Source organism: Pristis pectinata, chromosome 2 (genome assembly GCF_009764475.1).
Source record: "Pristis pectinata isolate sPriPec2 chromosome 2, sPriPec2.1.pri, whole genome shotgun sequence".
Taxonomy (NCBI): Eukaryota; Metazoa; Chordata; class Chondrichthyes; order Rhinopristiformes; family Pristidae; genus Pristis; species Pristis pectinata.
In genome coordinates this window covers 9463853-9482075 of record NC_067406.1, presented here as the reverse complement: position 1 = coordinate 9482075, position 18223 = coordinate 9463853, and the positions used below count along the sequence as shown (strand labels likewise).

Here is an 18223-nt window from a genome sequence, read left to right as displayed (position 1 = left end):
CTATGTATATGTATGACACATACTTAAATGCACACGCAAGCAGAGTTGAATAAGCCATAAATTCTCTGTGTTCCTTTGTGTTTCTATCTCTTCTCTGCAATATCTGACTTAAGTAATTAATGTGTGCACACTCATTGCACCTTCTCTGCTGTCAGGTTCTGCTATCCCTCCCTCCACACATGTACAAGTGCAGCCTTTTGCTGTGGCCCCTGGTGGTCAACTCCATGTTGAACTCTATCTGCTGTGGCTCAGGATCCCCCACTCTGGTGTGGCTGTCTCTGCTGCACTCGCTGGAGGTGACAGCAGTGGGTTCTGATGGTGCAGTAAGTTCCCGTTCTCTGCTCTCTCTGGGCCTTCTTCTTAGCCAGCTGAACTTTCCCCTTCTCCTCTCCACTTCTGATGCCCCCCTGAATCCTGTGTGGTTGCCTTCTGGCTTCATCTCTTCCTCACAGTCGTTCATGTACCAGACGTATGGGTGTCCAGCAGTTTGTGGCCAGTTCACTGCACAGAACGTCCCTGGGAGTACACCCATCATCCATCCAAGATGGAATAAGCATGCTCCAGGACTTCTTAGATCCCATTTGGAAAAATCAGGGATCTATCTGAGGCAGCGACAGTGAAAGCCATTTCTCATGCCATGTGTACGTTGTAGAGGCCCCGCTAACTTCTTTATTATTTAAAAAATAGAATTTATTCATGATAAAAAAAATACACAAAGGAAGAAACAGTGAAAAAACAAAACCAACATTCATGGTCATTACATTCAGTCATATAAACTTTAAAGAAAAACACAAACATAGCAACTTCGCACAAACATAGCCCAATGCGTCACAGAAACCAGTCTCCCCTCCTTGGACTTTACCTCTTGCTGCCTTGGTGAAACAGCCAGCATAATCAAAGACCCCGGGACATTCTCCCTTCTCTCCTCTTCCATCGGGTAGAAGATGCAGGAGCCTGAGGGCACGTACCACTAGACTTAAGGACAGCTTCTACCCCACTGTGATAAGACTATTGAACTGTTCCCTTATACGATGAGATGGACGATGACCTCACAATCTACCTTGTTGTGACCTTGCACCTTATTGCACTTTACTTCCTCTGTAGCTGTGACACTTTACTCTGTACTGTTATTGTTTTTACCTGTACTACATCAATGCACTCTGTACTAACTCAATGTAACTGCACTGTGTAATGAATTGACCTGTACGATCGGTATGCAAGACAAGTTTTCCACTGTACCTCGGTACAAGTGACAATAATAAACCAATACCAATGCCATTGCCCCTCAATTGGCTCCCTGAGGTGATACTCCTTTTATTGTTCGAGGGGCTTCCCCACCCAACCCTAGCCCTCCATGTGTGGTAGCGGAAGTGCCCCACGTAGAACACAGGCTTGGTGGTCTTGCAGGCTGGCGTTCTTCCTCAGGTTGCTGTTGATCCACACTCCCTTGCTCAGCCTGACATAAAAGCTGCAGCGTTTCATTGCTCGAGCAGCAGTTTGCTGGTGATTGTGGTGTCCAGACGTGTGAAGCTGCCGACAGCCAGTAATACGTTGTCAATGCTAACTGATGGGAGGATGACAGCGAAATTCTCCCATCAGAAATCGTCCCATCTGGCCGCCTTTGAGATACCAATGGTCGAGAGTCTGTCTACTGGTGATGATAATAGTATGGGATAATGGTACAGCATGTACAGCATGGTTGGTGTAGAGCAAGTCTCTGATGAGGACCTGAGGCACTTGCTCCTTGGTTCTCAAGTGGTCAAGACTGAAGAGCTTAAGATTTCTTTATTAGCCACATGTACAACGAAACACACAGTGAAATACATCTTCTGCATAGAGTGTTCTGGGGGCAGCCCTCAAGTGTCGCCACGCTTCCGGCCAACGTAACATGCCCACAACTTCCTAACCAGCACGTCTTTGAAATGTGGGAGGAAACCGGAGCACCCGGAGGGAACTCACGCAGACACACGGGGAGAACGTACAAACTCCTTACAGACAATGGCTGGAATTGAACCCGGGTTGCTGGCGCTGTAATAGTGTTATGCTAACTGCTACACTACCGTGGCTGACCATCGGTTCTAGTGTGTAAATGGACAATCCAAAGTGGATGAGCTCCAGGCATATGTTAGAAGAAAGTGCCACTGAGTGTTCGCACTGGATTTCAAAGGGATCCGATGTTGCCCCATCAGAGTGGAGCTTATCCCATGTGTTGACATGGATCACACTGACTAGTGTTGGTGGGCAGTCAATTTTCTTCGACAAACAAAAATCAAGAAACTGCTCATGCTGGAAATCTGAAATGAAAACAGAAAGCCTTGGTAACACTCAACAGGTCAGGCAGCGTCTATGGAAAGAGAAATAGTCAATGTTTAGGGTCTGCGACCCTTTGTTAGAACTGAAGGATCCTGGACCTGAAACGTTAACTGTTTCTCTTTCCACTGGGCCAATTTTCTTCAGCAGTTTGAATAAACTTTCCTTTCAACCTCAGTCGAACGCTAAGGTGAACTTGGAGGAGACAAGTTATCACAGTCATCTTTGTTCATGGCATGGTGTTCATGGTGCGGTAGTGTAGTAGTTAGCGTAACACTGTTACAGCGCCAGCGACCCGGGTTCAATTCCGGCCGCTGTCTGTAAGGAGTTTGTACGTTCTCCCCTTGTCTGCGTGAGTTTCCTCCGGGTGCTCCGGTTTCCTTCCACATTCCAAAGACATACAGGTTAGGAAGTTGTGGGCATGCTATGTTGGCGCCGGAAGTGTGGCGACACTTGCGGGCTGCCCCCAGAACACTCGATGCAAAAAGATGCATTTCACTGCGTGTTTCAGTATACATGTGACCAATAAAGAAATCTTATATCTCTTACCTGCTGAACTAGGAAAATTATATCAGGCAAACTGGAAAAAATCAGTACAAAAAAGATTTACGAAGATGTTACTGGGACTGGAGGGTTTGAGGAAAGGCTGGATAGGCTGCGACTTTTTTCCCTGGAGCGTAGAAGGCTGAGGGATGACCTTTTTAAGGTACATAACATCCTGAGGTGCAGAGACAAGGTGAGTAGCCACAGTCTTTTCCCCAGGGTAGGGGAGTCTAAAAGTAGGGGGCATAGGTTTAAGTTGAGTGGAGAAAGATTTAAAGGGGACCTGAGGGGCAACTTTTCTACACAGAGGGTGGTGGGTATGTGGAACGAGCTGCCAGAGGAAATGGTAGAGGTGGGTACACTTACAACATTTAAAAGACAATTTGGACAGGTACATGGATAGGAATGATTTATAGGGATATGGGCCAAACGTGGGCAAATGGGACGACGAGCTCAGTTCAGCAACCTGGTCGGCATGGACCAGTTTTGGGCTGAAGGGTCGGTTTCCGTCCTGTATGACTCTATGACTGTAAATGGTGGAACTTCTTCCCCAACAACACTGTGGTGGCACTTTTATCAGCAGAGCTGCAGTGATTCAAGGAAGTGCCTCACCATCATCGAGCTGTGCTGTACAGCTCCATGACTCTATGGATCTCACAGTGCTAAACCCACACCGGGACTGGGGAGTAAAAGCACTCGGCCAGGTTCTGCACTCTTTTTTAAGCTTTCTTTATTCATCACACGTACATCAAAACACAGAGTGAAATGCGTCTTCTTGCGTAGAGTGTTCTGGGGGGCAGCCTGCAATTGTCGCCACGCTTCCGGCGCCAACGTAGCATGCCCACAACTTCCTAACCCGTACGTCTTTGGAATGTGGGAGGAAAGCGGAGCACCCGGAGGAAACCCACGCAGTCACGGGGAGAACGTACAAACTCTTTACAGGCAGTGGCCGGAATTGAACCCGGGTCACTGGCACTCTTATAGTGTTATGCTAACCGCTACACTACCATGCCTGCCCAATCAAGCAATCTGCCCAACCAAGCCCAATCTGGCCTGGGCAATCAAGCAAATCTTTTCCCACTGCTCAGCAGGGAATGACCTTAGTTGTTGTAACAAGCACTGAAGCCACCTTCGTTGCTACATAGATCAGGCTCTTTGCATTGCACGTTTCCCAAGGCACGGTCCCCTCCCTCCAACAGAGGAGGATCAGAATCAGATTTATTATCGCTGACTTATATGAAGTGAAATTTGTTCTGCGGCAGCAGGACACCGCAAAGACAGAACATTACTATAAGTTACAAAAATAAATAAATAATTGGGGGAAAGAAAGAATAATGAGGCAGTGTTCATGGGTTCATGGACCACTCAGAAATCTGATGGCGGAAGGGAAGAAGCTGTTTCTGAATGGTTGAGTGTGGGTCTTCAGGCTCCCGTACCTCCTCCTCGATGGTAGTAACGAGAAGAAGGCATGTCCCAGATGGTGAGGGTCCTTAATGATGGATGCCGCCTTCTTGAGGCACTGTTTCTTCAAGATGTCCTTGATGGTGGGGACGGTTGTGCCCGTGATGGAGTTGGCTGAGACTACAACCCTCTGCAGCCTCTGCATTGGAGCCCCCGTCCCAGGCTGAAGTTGATGTGGTGCCCACACGTTACACCTCCTCTGCTGCCTGGAGAATAATGCAAGCTCTTTCAATCCCTCTGGAGGTCTTCAAAACATTTCCATGTGACATTTCCATGTATTTTTTGCGATAGCAATATTAATATCCATGTAGAGAAGTGCTCACCAGGACCTCTCAGAGGACGCATTTCAGGGTTATTTGAAGCACTGAATTCTTTCATTCTCGCAAAGGAGATGACAGCGATGGGATTCACAACTGCTTTGTCCAATTTGTAACTTCCATCATCTTAATTAGAATTCAGTACTTACATAACATAATCCAAAATGATTCACTGGTAAATCATAACCTACAGTGTTTTGAGTTGCTGTTAGACATACAGTCTTAATAGAGCTTAAGATTGTAGCACCACAACCTAATTAATTTTAGAGACATTAGAGGAGGAAAGAATCAGCCATTCTTCATCGATAGACCAAATGTCTTTGGTCTAAATGACTCACTGTTGGCCTTCAAGGGCTTTTCTATTTCTGCATCGATTCTTCATAGGATAATTATGGATGAGGAATGCTCCTCTTCCTCACCTGTTGATCTGTTATGCTCTCACCTACCACCATGAGTGAGCTTCAGCTCATCCAAAACTTTGACCGTGCCCGAACCTATACCAAGCCCCCTTGCTGATTTAGGGTCCTTGTTAACTCTTGTTTCTCTTTCTGCGGATGCTTCCTTACCCGCTGAAGTGTTTCCAGCATTTTTCATTTTTTTATTTCAGATTTCCAACATCAGCAGTTGTTATTTTTGAAGCCTGGTCTATGTTGGGTCTTGATTTAAATCTCTGGTCCTCATGATAAGACTGCTGGATTCTGCATCCCTCCCTATTTCCAGAACCTCCTCCAAGCCCACAGCCTTCTGAGATCTCCGCACTCCTCCACACTGTGAACTCCCCAAATCTTTAATTTCACTGCAGGTAGCCAGAGTTTCATTAGCCTTGGTTGTTAGCTTCTATCTCTTCACCTCTGATCTGTCATGGCCTAATATCTCTTTACGATGGCTTGTTCCCAAGCACTATTCCTTGCATTGACCAGTAGATGAAGGCTATTACCAACACTGGGACTTCCAACTGTATTCAGCAGAATGGGGAAAGATATTTATATGAAATGATTAGTTAGAGTCACAGAAAAAGACCCTTTGGCCCATACGTGTCCATGCCAACCAAGATGTCTATTCAAGCTAATCCCAAATCCCAGCACTGTCCATATCCCTCTCAACTCTTGTCATCCATATACCTGTCCATAGACTTCTTATATGTATCTAATGTACCTGCCTCAGCCACTTCCTCTGCCCCATTAAACACTTAAGAGTAAGAATGTCTGTGATTGACTCAGTCCAATGACAAGTACAACTATTTAAAGAAAAATGCCAGGTAAAATACTCCTATACTTAAGGAGTGAACATCACCAATAGCCTGTCCTGGTCCAACCACATAGACACCATGGCCAAGAAAGCTCACCAGCGCCTCTACTTCCTCAGGAGGCTAAAGAAATTTGGCACATCTCCCTTTGACACTCACCAACTTTTATCGATGTACCACGGAAAGCATCTTATCTGGATGCATCATGGCTTGGTATGGCAACTGCTCTGCCTGTGACTGCAAGAAACTGCAGAGAGTTGTGGACACAGCTCAGCACATCATGGAAACCAGCCTCCCCTCCATGGACTCTTATATGTCTACACTTCTTGCTGCCTCGGTAAAGCAGCCAACATAATCAAAGACCCCACCCACCCCGAACATTCTCTCTTCTCCCCCCTCCCATCAGGCAGAAGATACAAAAGCTTGAAAGCACGTACCACCAGGCTCAAGGACAGCTTCTATCCCATTGTATTAAAACTATTGAATGGTCCCCTAGTATGATAAGATGGTCTCTTGACCTCACAATCTACCATGTTATGACCCTGACCTTATTGTCTACCTGCACTGCACTTTCTCTGTACCTGTAACACTTTAGTCTGCATTCTGTTATTGTTTTACCTTGTACTGCCTCAATGAACGGTTGTAATGAATTGATCTGTATGGACGGTATGCAATAAAGTTTTTCACTGTACCTTTGCACATGTGACAATAGAAAACCAATTCAGCAATTTACACTTTGAAGGTGGTTGAAGGTGGTTTGTTTTTGGCACACACCTGCTGGCCCCAGTATCACTGATGATGAGGATGTTTTTACCGCCCCTTTCTGGAGTTAGCTACTTAACAATCTGTTGGCATTGCAGCTGGCTGACACAACAGAGTAGACCTTTCAATAGCTCTGTTGGTCTTTGGATCACTTAGCTCTGCCTACACTGGGACAGCACAGTGGTATAGCTGGTAGAGTCACTGCCTTGTAGCTTCAGCGACCCTGGTTCAATCCTGACCCCGGGTTTTGTGGAGTTTTGCATGTTCTCCTCGTGACTGTGTGGGTTTCTAGTAGGTGCCCTGGTTTCTTCCCATATCAAAAAGGCATGTGGGTTGTAGGTTAATTAGCCACTGTAAATCTCCCTTAGTATGTAGGTGAATGGTAGAATCTGGGGGGTGGGGGGGTTTATGGTAATGTGGGAAGAATAAAATGGTACATAATAATAAAATAATTAATTTAGGATTAATGTCAAAGGGTGCCTGATGGTCAATGTGGGCTGAAGGGCCTGTTATGGTGCTCTATAACTCTAGGAATAAGTTGCCCAGCGTAGGTGGCGGACAGAGTAAACCACCTTGCAAACTACCCGTCCACCCACCCCATTCGCCACCCCCTACCGCATCTGTGGAAGCGTCTGCAGTTGCCATATTAGGTCTCATCAGTCACTCTGAACCCACAAAACCAGAGTGTAAGCAAGTCATCATTGACCATGGGTGGGACAGACGAAGAAGGGAAGGAACAAGAACCATTATCTGCCAACACAATCAGCAACTGCACTTCATGTAACACCACCAATCATGTTAAACTCTTCATTTTATTTTTAATGTCCATATCTTGCAACAATTTCAGAGGTGCAACAGAATCATTTCTGACTATGGAAGTTATGTATGCATGTTAACGTTATCAAGAGAAACAATATTTTTGGTGGTAATGCACTGTACCTCGGTACATGTGACAATGATAAACCAATTTACCACCAAACTACATCAAAGACTGTACCTCCATCCATTCTATTGCCCAACTCTGTCAGGTCCACCAGTTAATGTTACTTACATCTGGTTGCACCACTTCATACTCTCCAATATCTTCAATAGCTTCAATTAGTTCACTTCTTCATCCTTATTGGCCAAGTAGCTCAACCCATGATACTCTGCACCTATCACAATATTAATGCTGCTCCATTAGAATTGCTCTCTCTTCCCAATTAACCTCGTGAGTGTTAATCCCCAATTGATGGGGCTTAAGATCCTTTGCATTGTCAAGTTTTAATTCTTGTTAGCCAACGTCTCAAGTTGAAAGCAATGTTCCTCATTCACATGAATCCATCTCCTTCACAAGGTGGTCAAGGTTACCATTCTGACCCTGCACCCTTTTTCACCTCTGTTACAATGTTGAGCTCAGTAACATCTTCAGTGGACTTCAGAATTAGTATTTCTGGGTGCATTTCCTCAGTTACACCCTCAGCACTACTGGGCGGCAGTCTGTGGTTATGCACCACATTGAACAGAGATCATGCCTGAGCCAGGGATAATTACCAACCATCAGCTTCTTGAACTGACCTGCACAACCCTAGTCCTACCTCAACAATGGAACACTACGGACCACCTCTTGCACTACCATTGACTTGCCTATTTGTGTATTTTATTTTGCACTGATGTCCTGTTTTGCACAGTCTTTTTTTCTTCACTGCCCTGTATAATTTATGTGCTGTGTGTTGCCTACGCGCCTGTGATGCTCCTGTAAGCAAGTTTTTCATTGCACCTGTACCTCACCATACTTGTGCAGATAACAATAAACTCAACTTCAATTCAAAGCCAGCTATTGCCTTATTGTTGTAGCACAGAACTTCCCAGAATGACAGAAGGTGAACTGGATGGAACTTGGCTTTATCTAGCAATCTGTACATAGAGGTGTACAAGATGATAAGAGGCATAAATGGAGTGACCAGTCAGAGACTTTTTCCCGGTGTGACAATGGCTAACATGAGGGGGCATAATTTTAAGGTGATTGGAGGAAGATATAAGGGGCATGTCAGGGGTAAGTTTTTTACACAGAGAGTGGTGGGTGCGTGGAACGCACTGCCTGCAGAGGTTGTGGGGCAGCTACATTAGGGACATTTAAGAGACTCTTAGATAGGCACATAAGTGATAGAGAAATGGAGGGCTATATGGGAGGGAAGGGTTGGATAGATCTTAGAGCAGGATAAAATGTCGGCACAACATCGTGGGCCAAAGGGTCTGTACTGTGCAGTGATGTTCTATGTTCAAAGTGCTAAGTTGGTTTTATAGCAACCATTCAGTCCATGGGTGGGAATTGATCGGATAAATGTATCTCAGCAAAATTGCAGTCCATTCACACCGAACTCCCCAGTGGCAGGTCAACTTTAGCTGAAAATTACACTCACAGATGACCTAAACTAGGAGAATTTGAAGAAAATTGCTTGTTTGGCATTGAATGGCCACTGAGTCTTCCACATTGTTGGTGATTATACCAAGAAATTCAAGGCAATCTTTGTTTAACCGATGGTTCAAATTCCATTCAGTAAGGTGCATGCCTCTGCTCCGAACTCCTGACCCCCAAAATACCCCCACAACCCCTCATTCCAACATTGTTGGAATTGGTTTATTATTGTCACATGTACCGAGATACAGTGAAAAGCTTTGTTTTGCATGCCATCCATGCAGACCATAAGTACATCGTACATAAGTACATCATATGTAAGTACATCGAGGTAGAACAAAGGGAGAAGTGATGACAGAATGCAGAATGTCGTGTTACAGTGACAGAGAAAGTGCAGTGCAGGCAGACAATAAGGTGCAAGGACCACGATGACGTAGATTGTGAGGTCAAAAGTTCATCTTTAACGCACAAGAGGTCCTTTCAAGAGTCTTATAACAGTGGGATAGAAGCTGTTCTTGAGCCTGGTGGTGCGTGCTGTTCAAGCTTCTATATCTTCTGCCTGATGGAAAGGGGGAGAGAAGAGAGAATGTCTGGGATGGGAGGGGTCTTTGATTATGTTGGGCTGCTATCCCGAGGCAGCGGGAAGGGTCCTTGGAGGGGAGGCTGGTTTGTATGGTAGACTGGGCTCTGTTCACAACACTCTGCTGTTTCTTGAGGTCTTGGGTAGAGCAGTTGTCATACCAAGCCGTGATGCATTCGGATAGTATGCTTTCTGTAGTACATCTATAAAAATTGGTGAGAGTCAACGGGAATATGCCAAATTTCCTTAGTCTTCTGAGGAAGTAAGATAAGATATCTTTATTAGTCACATGAACATTGAAACACACAGTGAAATGCATCTTTTGCGTAGAATGTTCTGGGGGGCAGCCCGCAAGTGTCGCCACACTTCTGGTGCCAACATTGCATGCCCACAACTTCCTAACCCGTACGTCTTTGGAATGTGAGAGGAAACCCACACAGACGTGGGGAGAACGTATAAACTCCTTACAGACAGTGGCCAGAATTGAACCCAGGTGGCTGGCACTGGTGTGCTTTCTTAGCCAAAGTGGTTGGACGAGGACAATTGTAAAATAGTGTTTTTCACAGATGTGTGTGGAAACTCTTTAAATTCCCTCTTTAAATTAAAAGCTTCCCTCTGACCTCATGCCTCTCATGTGTCTCCAGTTCCTGCAGGATACATTGGACGCTCTTTTCAGTATCATGATGGAGTTTTCAGACGACAACACATACGACAAGCTGGTGTTTGATGCCCTGGTAAGATCTCAGTTCCCCTTGTTCATTGTCTGTTTACATTTTTTGTCAATAGATGTCTTATGGAGATTTGAGAGGTGACCAGAGACCACTAGGTAGAGTTAACCCTCTGGTTTGCTGTCTGTTTTCATCCAGTTTCCCCAAATTTACATTAAAGAGAACAGAATTTTAAGAGCAAATTATGTTCTGCGTAACAAGAGTTTCTATGGATTTTGGTGTGGATGTAGAAAATAAGATAAGATATCTTTATTAGTCACATGTACACCGAAACACACAGTGAAATGCACCTTTTGTGTCGAGTGTTCTGGGGGCAGCCTGCAAGTGTCGCCACGCTTCCAGTGCCAACATAGCATGCCCACAACTTCCTAACCTGTACCTCTTTGGAATGTGGGAGGAAACCGGAGCACCCAGAGGAAACCCACACAGACACGGAGAGAACGTACAAACTCCTTACAGACAGCGGCCGGAATTGCACCTGGGTTGCTGGCGCTGTAATAGCGTTATGCTAACCTCTGCACTACAATAATGTGGCCAAAAGTTAATGTGTTCCTCAGATAAGTTAAAGCCAACTGGGCGTTCATACAAACTGCACTTGGTTGCAGGATTTTAAGAAGCGTCAAATATCAGGCCTCCCCTTTGCTTCATAAGCGGGACAGGCTGGGACCTTCTTTCCCTGGAGCATAGGAGGCTGAGGGCTGACCTGATAGGGATGCATAAAACCATGAGGGGCATAGATAAAGTGAATGATCACAGTGTTTTTCCCAGAGTGGAGGACTCTAAAACTACAGGGCGTGAATTTAAGGTGAGAGGGGAAAGATTTAAAGGGGACCTGAGGGGCAACTTTTTTACACAGAGGGTATGTGGAACGAGCTGCCAGAGGAAGTGATAGAAGCTGCTACAATTACAACATTTAAAAGGCATTTGGACAGTTTCATGGATAGGAAAGGGACATGGATCAAATGGGACAAGCTCAATGGGCAATTTGGTTGGCTGTATAACTCTATGATCCTGTGACACTGAGATTCTTATAAAAGCTCCGAGAAGCATTGAACCAGAGAAAAATTTACAGCACGGTTGGTGACCATTCAGCCCATCATATTCATGCCAGAGAAAAATTTACAGCACGGTTGGCGACCATTCAGCCCATCATATTCATGCCAGCAGACCTCATGCCACCTTCCAGCATTCGGTCTGCAGCCCCGCAGATAGTGTTTAAATGTGCTGAGGGTTTTTCTGCCTCGACCATCTCTCCATCAGGGAGTTTCAGATGCCTTCAACATCAGGCTGGAAATATTCATCATCATCTCCCTTCCCTTCCTTTTACCAATTACTTTAAATGCAATTCTCTAATTCTCTTGAATGTAATTTTTGTTTTGAATTCACTGAAATCCTGACTGACTCCCCTGAAAGCAATCTTCATTCATTTAAATTCAGCTTGCTGGTGGGTGGATTGACACTGATTAAAATATTTTTTTCACTCTCTGTACTATTAATCAAATTGTGCTTACATTATCGTTCTTACTTTAAAGGAAATATTTTTAAAGACTTTAGAAAATATATATAATAAAGGAAGAAAATAAAAAAATACAAGTTACAAAGTTATTTCTCAGTCACCGGTTTTGCCCAGCGAGAGTTTTGTCTCTTATACTAGGCGCCACAGTTTGGGCTGTGATGATCAGGGAGGAGAGGGAGTGAGATTGAGGTCATGGAACTGTTAAAGAGGAGACTTGTGTCATTCCAGAAGTGAGGAATTTCAGTGACATGGAGAAGCTGGGATTATTCACCTTAAAGCAGAGACAATCATGGGGAAATTTACTTGAGGTATTCACAATATAAGGCTGAACAAACTTGGGATTGTTTTCCCCGGGGCATCGGAGGTCGAGGGGAGACCTGATCGGAGTTTATAAAATTATGAGAGACACAGGCAGAGTAGATGACCGGTATCTCTTTCCCAGGGTAGAGAAGTCTGACACTAGCCGGCATGCATTTAAGGTGAGAAAGGGAAAGATCAAAGGAGATGTGTGGGGCAAGTTTTTCTCACACAGCAAGTGGTGGATGCCTGGAATACACTGTCAGAGGTGGTGGTGGAGGCAGATACGATACAGGTGTTTAAGAGGCTCTTAGATACACACGTGAATAAGCAGAGAATGGAGGGATATGGACCATGTGCAGGCAGAAGGGATTAGTTTAATCGGGCATCATTAGCTTAATTAGTTCAGCACAACATCGTGGGCTGAAGGGCCTGTTCCCGTGCTGTACTGTTGTATGCTCTAATTGTGGACGGTTTTCACAGAGTAAGTGAGGAAAAATTCTTACTGAGAGGCTGAAAGAAATGGTGACCTAATGACGGCACAGTGGTACAGTGCTTCGCAACTCCAGTGACCCAGGTTCAATCCTGACTACTGGCACTGTCAGTGTGGAGTTTGCACTTCTCCCTCTCGGTGCTCTGGTTTCCTCCTGTATCCCAAACATGTGCAAGTTGGTGGGTTAATTGCCCACAATAAATTAACCCCAGTATGCAGGTGAGTGATGGAATCTGAAGGGAGTTGACGGGAATGTGCGGAAAATAGCATGGGATTGGTGGCAAATTCACAGTCAAGTATATTGTCATCTGCACAAGTACATGTGTGCACAGGTGCAATGAAAAACTTACTTGCAGCAGCATCACAGGCACATAGCATTAGAGACGCAACATTCACAAGAAAAAAATTAAACATAAATTATACAAGTTATGTAAGAGCACAAAGTTCAGTGAAGTGCAAAGTGGTCATTAAGTTGCTGTACTGAGGTAGTGATTAGGGTTGTGCCGGTTGGTTCAAGAACTAAATGGTTGAAGGGAAGTAGCTGTTCTTGAACCTGGTGGTGTGGGACTTCGGGCTTCTGTAGCCCCTAGCCGGGTGCTTGATGGTCGGCATGGACTCAATGAGCCGAATGGCCTGTTTCCCTGCTGTCTGTGTCTGTGTTTCTATGATTTTCAATTTAACTTGCAAAAGAGAATCAGAACTTGAAGGGGCATTGTATACAGGGCCAAAGGGGAAGAGCAGAGAGGAGTACTAATTGGAGTGTCTCCCCATGAGTGGATACTGGCATACTGAAACTCATTACCTTGTTCCCTGTTTTATCACTGCCTGATTCAATGATGTGGTGAATGACTTAAGAATAGGGAGAAAAGCTGCTTTGAAGCCTGGTCCCAAGGGGTGAGTGGGGAAGATGCACTGCATGGGAGATAGGAGTGAGATTAAAAAGACAGATAATGAAGGAAAAAGAAAGAACCATTTATAACTGTTAGTGTAAAATGTTATGTTGCAGTATTTGGAAGTACTAATCTTGTGGTGTCTTTTATGGAAATAAAGTATAAAGTGGAATCCTATAAATAAATAATAAATATATGCTATAAATAAAGTGGAAATAAAGTCCTAAAATAGAGGGCATAGGATAAAGGTGAGAGGGGAAAGATTTAATGGGAAGCTGAGGGGCAACTTTTTAATACAAAGCACGGTATGTATGTGGAATGAGCTGCCAGAGGAAGTGGTTGAAGCAGGCACAATAACAACTTTGAAGAGACAGTTGGACAGGTACACGGATAGGAAAAGTTTAAAAGGTTATCGGTAAAATGCAGGCAAATGGTTCTAGCTTGGTTGAGCACTTTGGTTGGCATGGGCCAGTTGGGCTGAAGGGCCAGTTTCCTTGCTGTATAAATCTATGATTTGGTGAGTAGGAAACGATCTATTCCCAATCACAATACTTTGAGGAGAGAAGTACCAAGGCAAGGAGAGACCTATTAATCAAGTGCAGGATTAGAGGCATAGAGAGGACAAAGTTCATTGGTGATGGCGCTTGGACTGCTCTGTTCTGTTTGCAGAATTTGTTCAGGAAAGAAGGTTGAAGGCTGAGAGTTAACCTAACAGAGGCCGTGAAAACTATGAGCACATAGAACATAGAGCATAGAACAGTACAACACAGGAGCAGACCCTTCAGCCCACGATGTCTGTGCTGACCATGACGCCTAATTAAACTAATCCCATCCTCCTGCACATGGCATGTATCTCTTCATCCCCTGCCTGTTCGTGTAATTGGTAATTGGTTTATTATTGTCACGTGTAGCGAGGTGCAGTGAAAGACTTTGTTTTGCATGCCATCCATACAGATCGTTCCAAAACATTGATGTAGGACAAAGAGAGAAGCAATAACAGAATGCGGAATATAGTGTCACAGTTACAGAGAAAGTGCAGTGCAGGCAGACAATAAGGTGCAAGTGCCATGACGGGGTAGATTGTGAGGTCAAGAGTCCATCTTTGTCATACAAGAGGTCTGCTCAAGAGTCTGAAGGAGAGGTGCGGGGCAAGCTTTTTATGCAGAGAGTGGTGGGTGCCTGGAACGGGCTGCCAGGGGTGGTGGAGGCAGATGGAATAGTGGTGATTAAGAGGCTGTTAGATAGACACATGAATATTCAGAGAATGGAGGGATATGGTCATAAGGTAAGATATCTTTATTAGTCACATGTACATCAAAACACACAGTGAAGTGCATCTTTTGCGTAGAGTGTTCTAGGAGCAGCCGGCAAGTGTCGTCATGCTTCCAGCGCCAACATAGCATGCCCGCAACTTCCTAACCCGTACGTCTTTGGAATGTGGGAGGAAACCGCAGCACCCGGAGGAAACCCATGCAGACACGGGGAGGACGTACAAACGTCCTTACAGACAGCGGCTGGAATTGAACCCGGGTCGCTGGTGCTGTAATAGCATTACGCTAACCTCTATGCTACCGTGCCTGCCGTTCGATCATGTGCGGGCAGAAGAGATTTGGTTTAATTCGGCATAGTGTTCGGCGCAGACGTCATGAGTTCCTGCTGCACTGTTCTATGTTCTATCTGTGCCTCTCATAATTTTACACATCCCTTGGTAGTAAGTGAATGAAGAAGTACCCGTTCAATCAGAGCTTCGAATGGGGGAGAGAAAGTGTTAAAATCTTTCAGGAAGCTGAAGCCTTATGCAGACCTGCCCGTAATGTACCCCGGATACTCCTCTGAATATTATAAAAGTATTAGCCCAGGATTATGGATAGAGAGCCATCCATCAGCTTATTTACATTGCAGACCAGTGGCACAGAAACACTCTCATTAATCATACTAGAGCTATTTATCTTTCCTTAACATGCTAATCGAAGGAACCTGGAGGGAGTCAAATCCAATTTAAACACAGTGGAAATTGTTCTGTTTATGTTGCAACTTGTCAGAGGCACTGAGGCTGAAAGCAGAGGATTACCAAGTTTACTCCCTTGATATCTAGCAGGTGACAATCTAAACGAGCAACATTTGTTTTGTTAGGGATGGGACTTCCAAGAACATTGCTTATTCTCTCAAAATCTTTTCCTTGTGATGTTTCTCCTTGCCAGGAGAGGGAATATCACCGAGTGTTGTATTTATTTTGCAGTATCGATCAAGTGCCTCTCTGTTTCATCCTGTTATTCTATGATTGGGAGCTGTTTAGCATTCTATAGAACATAGAACAGTACAGCACAGAACAGGCCCTTCGGTGTTGTGCCGATATAGCTAATCCCTCCTACCTACAGAATGCCCATATCCCTCTATTTTCCTCTCATTCATGTGCCCATCCAAGCCCCTCTTAAAAGCCCCCAATGAATTTGCCTCCACCACCCTATCAGGCAACGCATTCCAGGCATCCACCACTCTCTCAGTAAAAAACGTACCCCTCACGTCAGTTCTGAACCTACTCCCCTCACCTTATATGCATGCCCTCTGGTATTGAATTGCTCAATAATGGGAAAAAGATATTGCTTGTTCACCCTATCTATGACCCTCATAATTTTATACACTTCCAACAGATCACCCCTCAGCCTCTGCCGCTCCAGAGAAAAGAGCCCAAGTTTGTCCAGCCCCTCCTGATAACACATGCCCTCTAATCCAGGTAACACCCTAGTAAACCTCCCGTGCACCCTCTCTAAAGCCTTGACATCCTTCCTATAGTGAGGTGACCAGAATTGCACTCAATACTCTAAATACGGCCTAACCAGAGTTCTATAGAGATGCATCATAACTTCTTATACTCAATATCTCGATTAATGCATTCCATAAGCCTTCTTAACCACTCTTTCTACCTGTGTAGCCACTTTCAATCAGTCATGGACTTGCTCCCCAAGGTCTCTCTGCTCTTCAACACTGTTAAAGGTCTTGCCCTTAAGTGTGTACTATGTATCCTCTTTGCTTGGGGATAGTGAACTAACCAACCCAGTGTCTCTGGTCTTTCTTTATGGTCACCAAGGCTTCTTTGATAGCGCTTCCCAATGCCGCTCCTTCCCGAACTCCCCACTGTTTCTTAGAGACACAAGAAACTGGAACCCGGAGTAAAACAAAAACGAGCGACTGGAGGAATTCAGTGGATCAGGCAGCATCTGTAGAGGGAAATGGACAATCAAAGTTTTGGGTTGAGACCCTTCATCTGGACTAGGGGAGCCATTGTAGAGATTTAGAACAGATCAGCCTTCCTCACAATTAGAACAGTGAAGCAGAAGAACAAGCCCTTTGGCCCACCATTTCTTGTGCAAACCATGATACTAATCTAACTAATCCCATCTGCCTGCACGTGGTCTGGAATGCCTCCAGTCCCTGCCTGTTCATGTGCCTGTCTAAATGAAGCTATCATATCTACTTCTGAAAGGATGAAGCTGTGTTGAGCCCTGCTAAATAAGAGATATTGCACAAGAAGCAGAGCTTTAAAAAATATCCATAAGGTCACGTGCTTCAGGTCGAAGTTGGGCGTTTAACGTATCCAGGGAAACAAGACAAGGAAAAAGATGAAAGTGGGTTTCACCACAGATTTCTCCATTTTAATGATTGAAGAGGCTGTAAACTGCGATTCTTTCCATCTTTGACAGCAGAGGGTCAGACCATGAGAGGAGCTGGTGTTTGTTATATTTAGCTTCTGGTTGCCATGGTAACAAATTAAGGAATACCCCTGCACCAGTTTCAAACCATCTGCTGTTACTCAGCAGAATTTATTTGGAAAAAAGTGTGTTTGCTTTTTATATCTGATGCTGAACATTTATCTATTTGTCAAAAGCAAAAGTGTTATTCTTGTCAAGGAAAGAGCAAGTGATTGGGATCTGCTGAATGTTTGCTGAGCATTTGCCTTGAGCTCCATTGCGACAGGGTCTTGTAATTTATAATTACATGTGAACATATCAATTAAGAGCAGGAGTGTGCCTCTTCGTCCCTTGAGTTTACTTCACTTTTTAATAAGGTCATGGCTGATCTGATTGTAATCTCAATTTATCATTCTCATTTACTCACATAGATCTTTCACCTGCTTGCTTATCAAGATTCTATCAACCTCTGCCTTAAGAATATTCAGAGACCCTGGTTTCACTGTCCTTTGGGGAAGAGAGTTCCAAAGACTCAAGACCCTCAGAAAGAAAAAGTTTTGCGGCGTAACATTTGTGTAGTCAGTACCCCTTTAAGAGTTGCAACTACATGGCTGGTATTTTGCTAAGTGCAGAAGCTCGCTGCAGATTCTCTCACAAGAAGAAACATCCTCTCCACATCCAGCATGTCACAACCCTTCAGGATAACATGTGTTGCAATCAAGTCCTCTCTCATTGGAATATAGAACATAGGACAGTACAGCACAGGAACAATCCCTTTGGCCCAACTAATTAAGCTGATCACACCTAATCCCTTCTGCCTTCACATGGTCTACATCCCTCCATTCTCTGCATAATCATGTGTCTATCTAAGATCCTCTTAAACACCTTGATCGTATCTTCCTCCTCCACCACCCCTGGCAGTGCATTCCAGGCACCCACCACTCTCTGTGTAAAAAAACTTGCTCTACACATCTCCTTTGAACTTTGATAAGA

General features: G+C 44.6%; 1 protein-coding gene across 1 annotated transcript in view; it reads left to right on the top strand.

Moving 5' to 3' along the window:
* Nucleotides 1–18223, top strand: part of LOC127580080 (dedicator of cytokinesis protein 2-like) — a 1107748-nt gene that overhangs the window by 289423 nt on the left and 800102 nt on the right. The window contains 1 exon segment of the mRNA XM_052033289.1: nucleotides 10262–10351. Within this exon segment, the coding sequence (XP_051889249.1) occupies nucleotides 10262–10351 (90 nt within the window).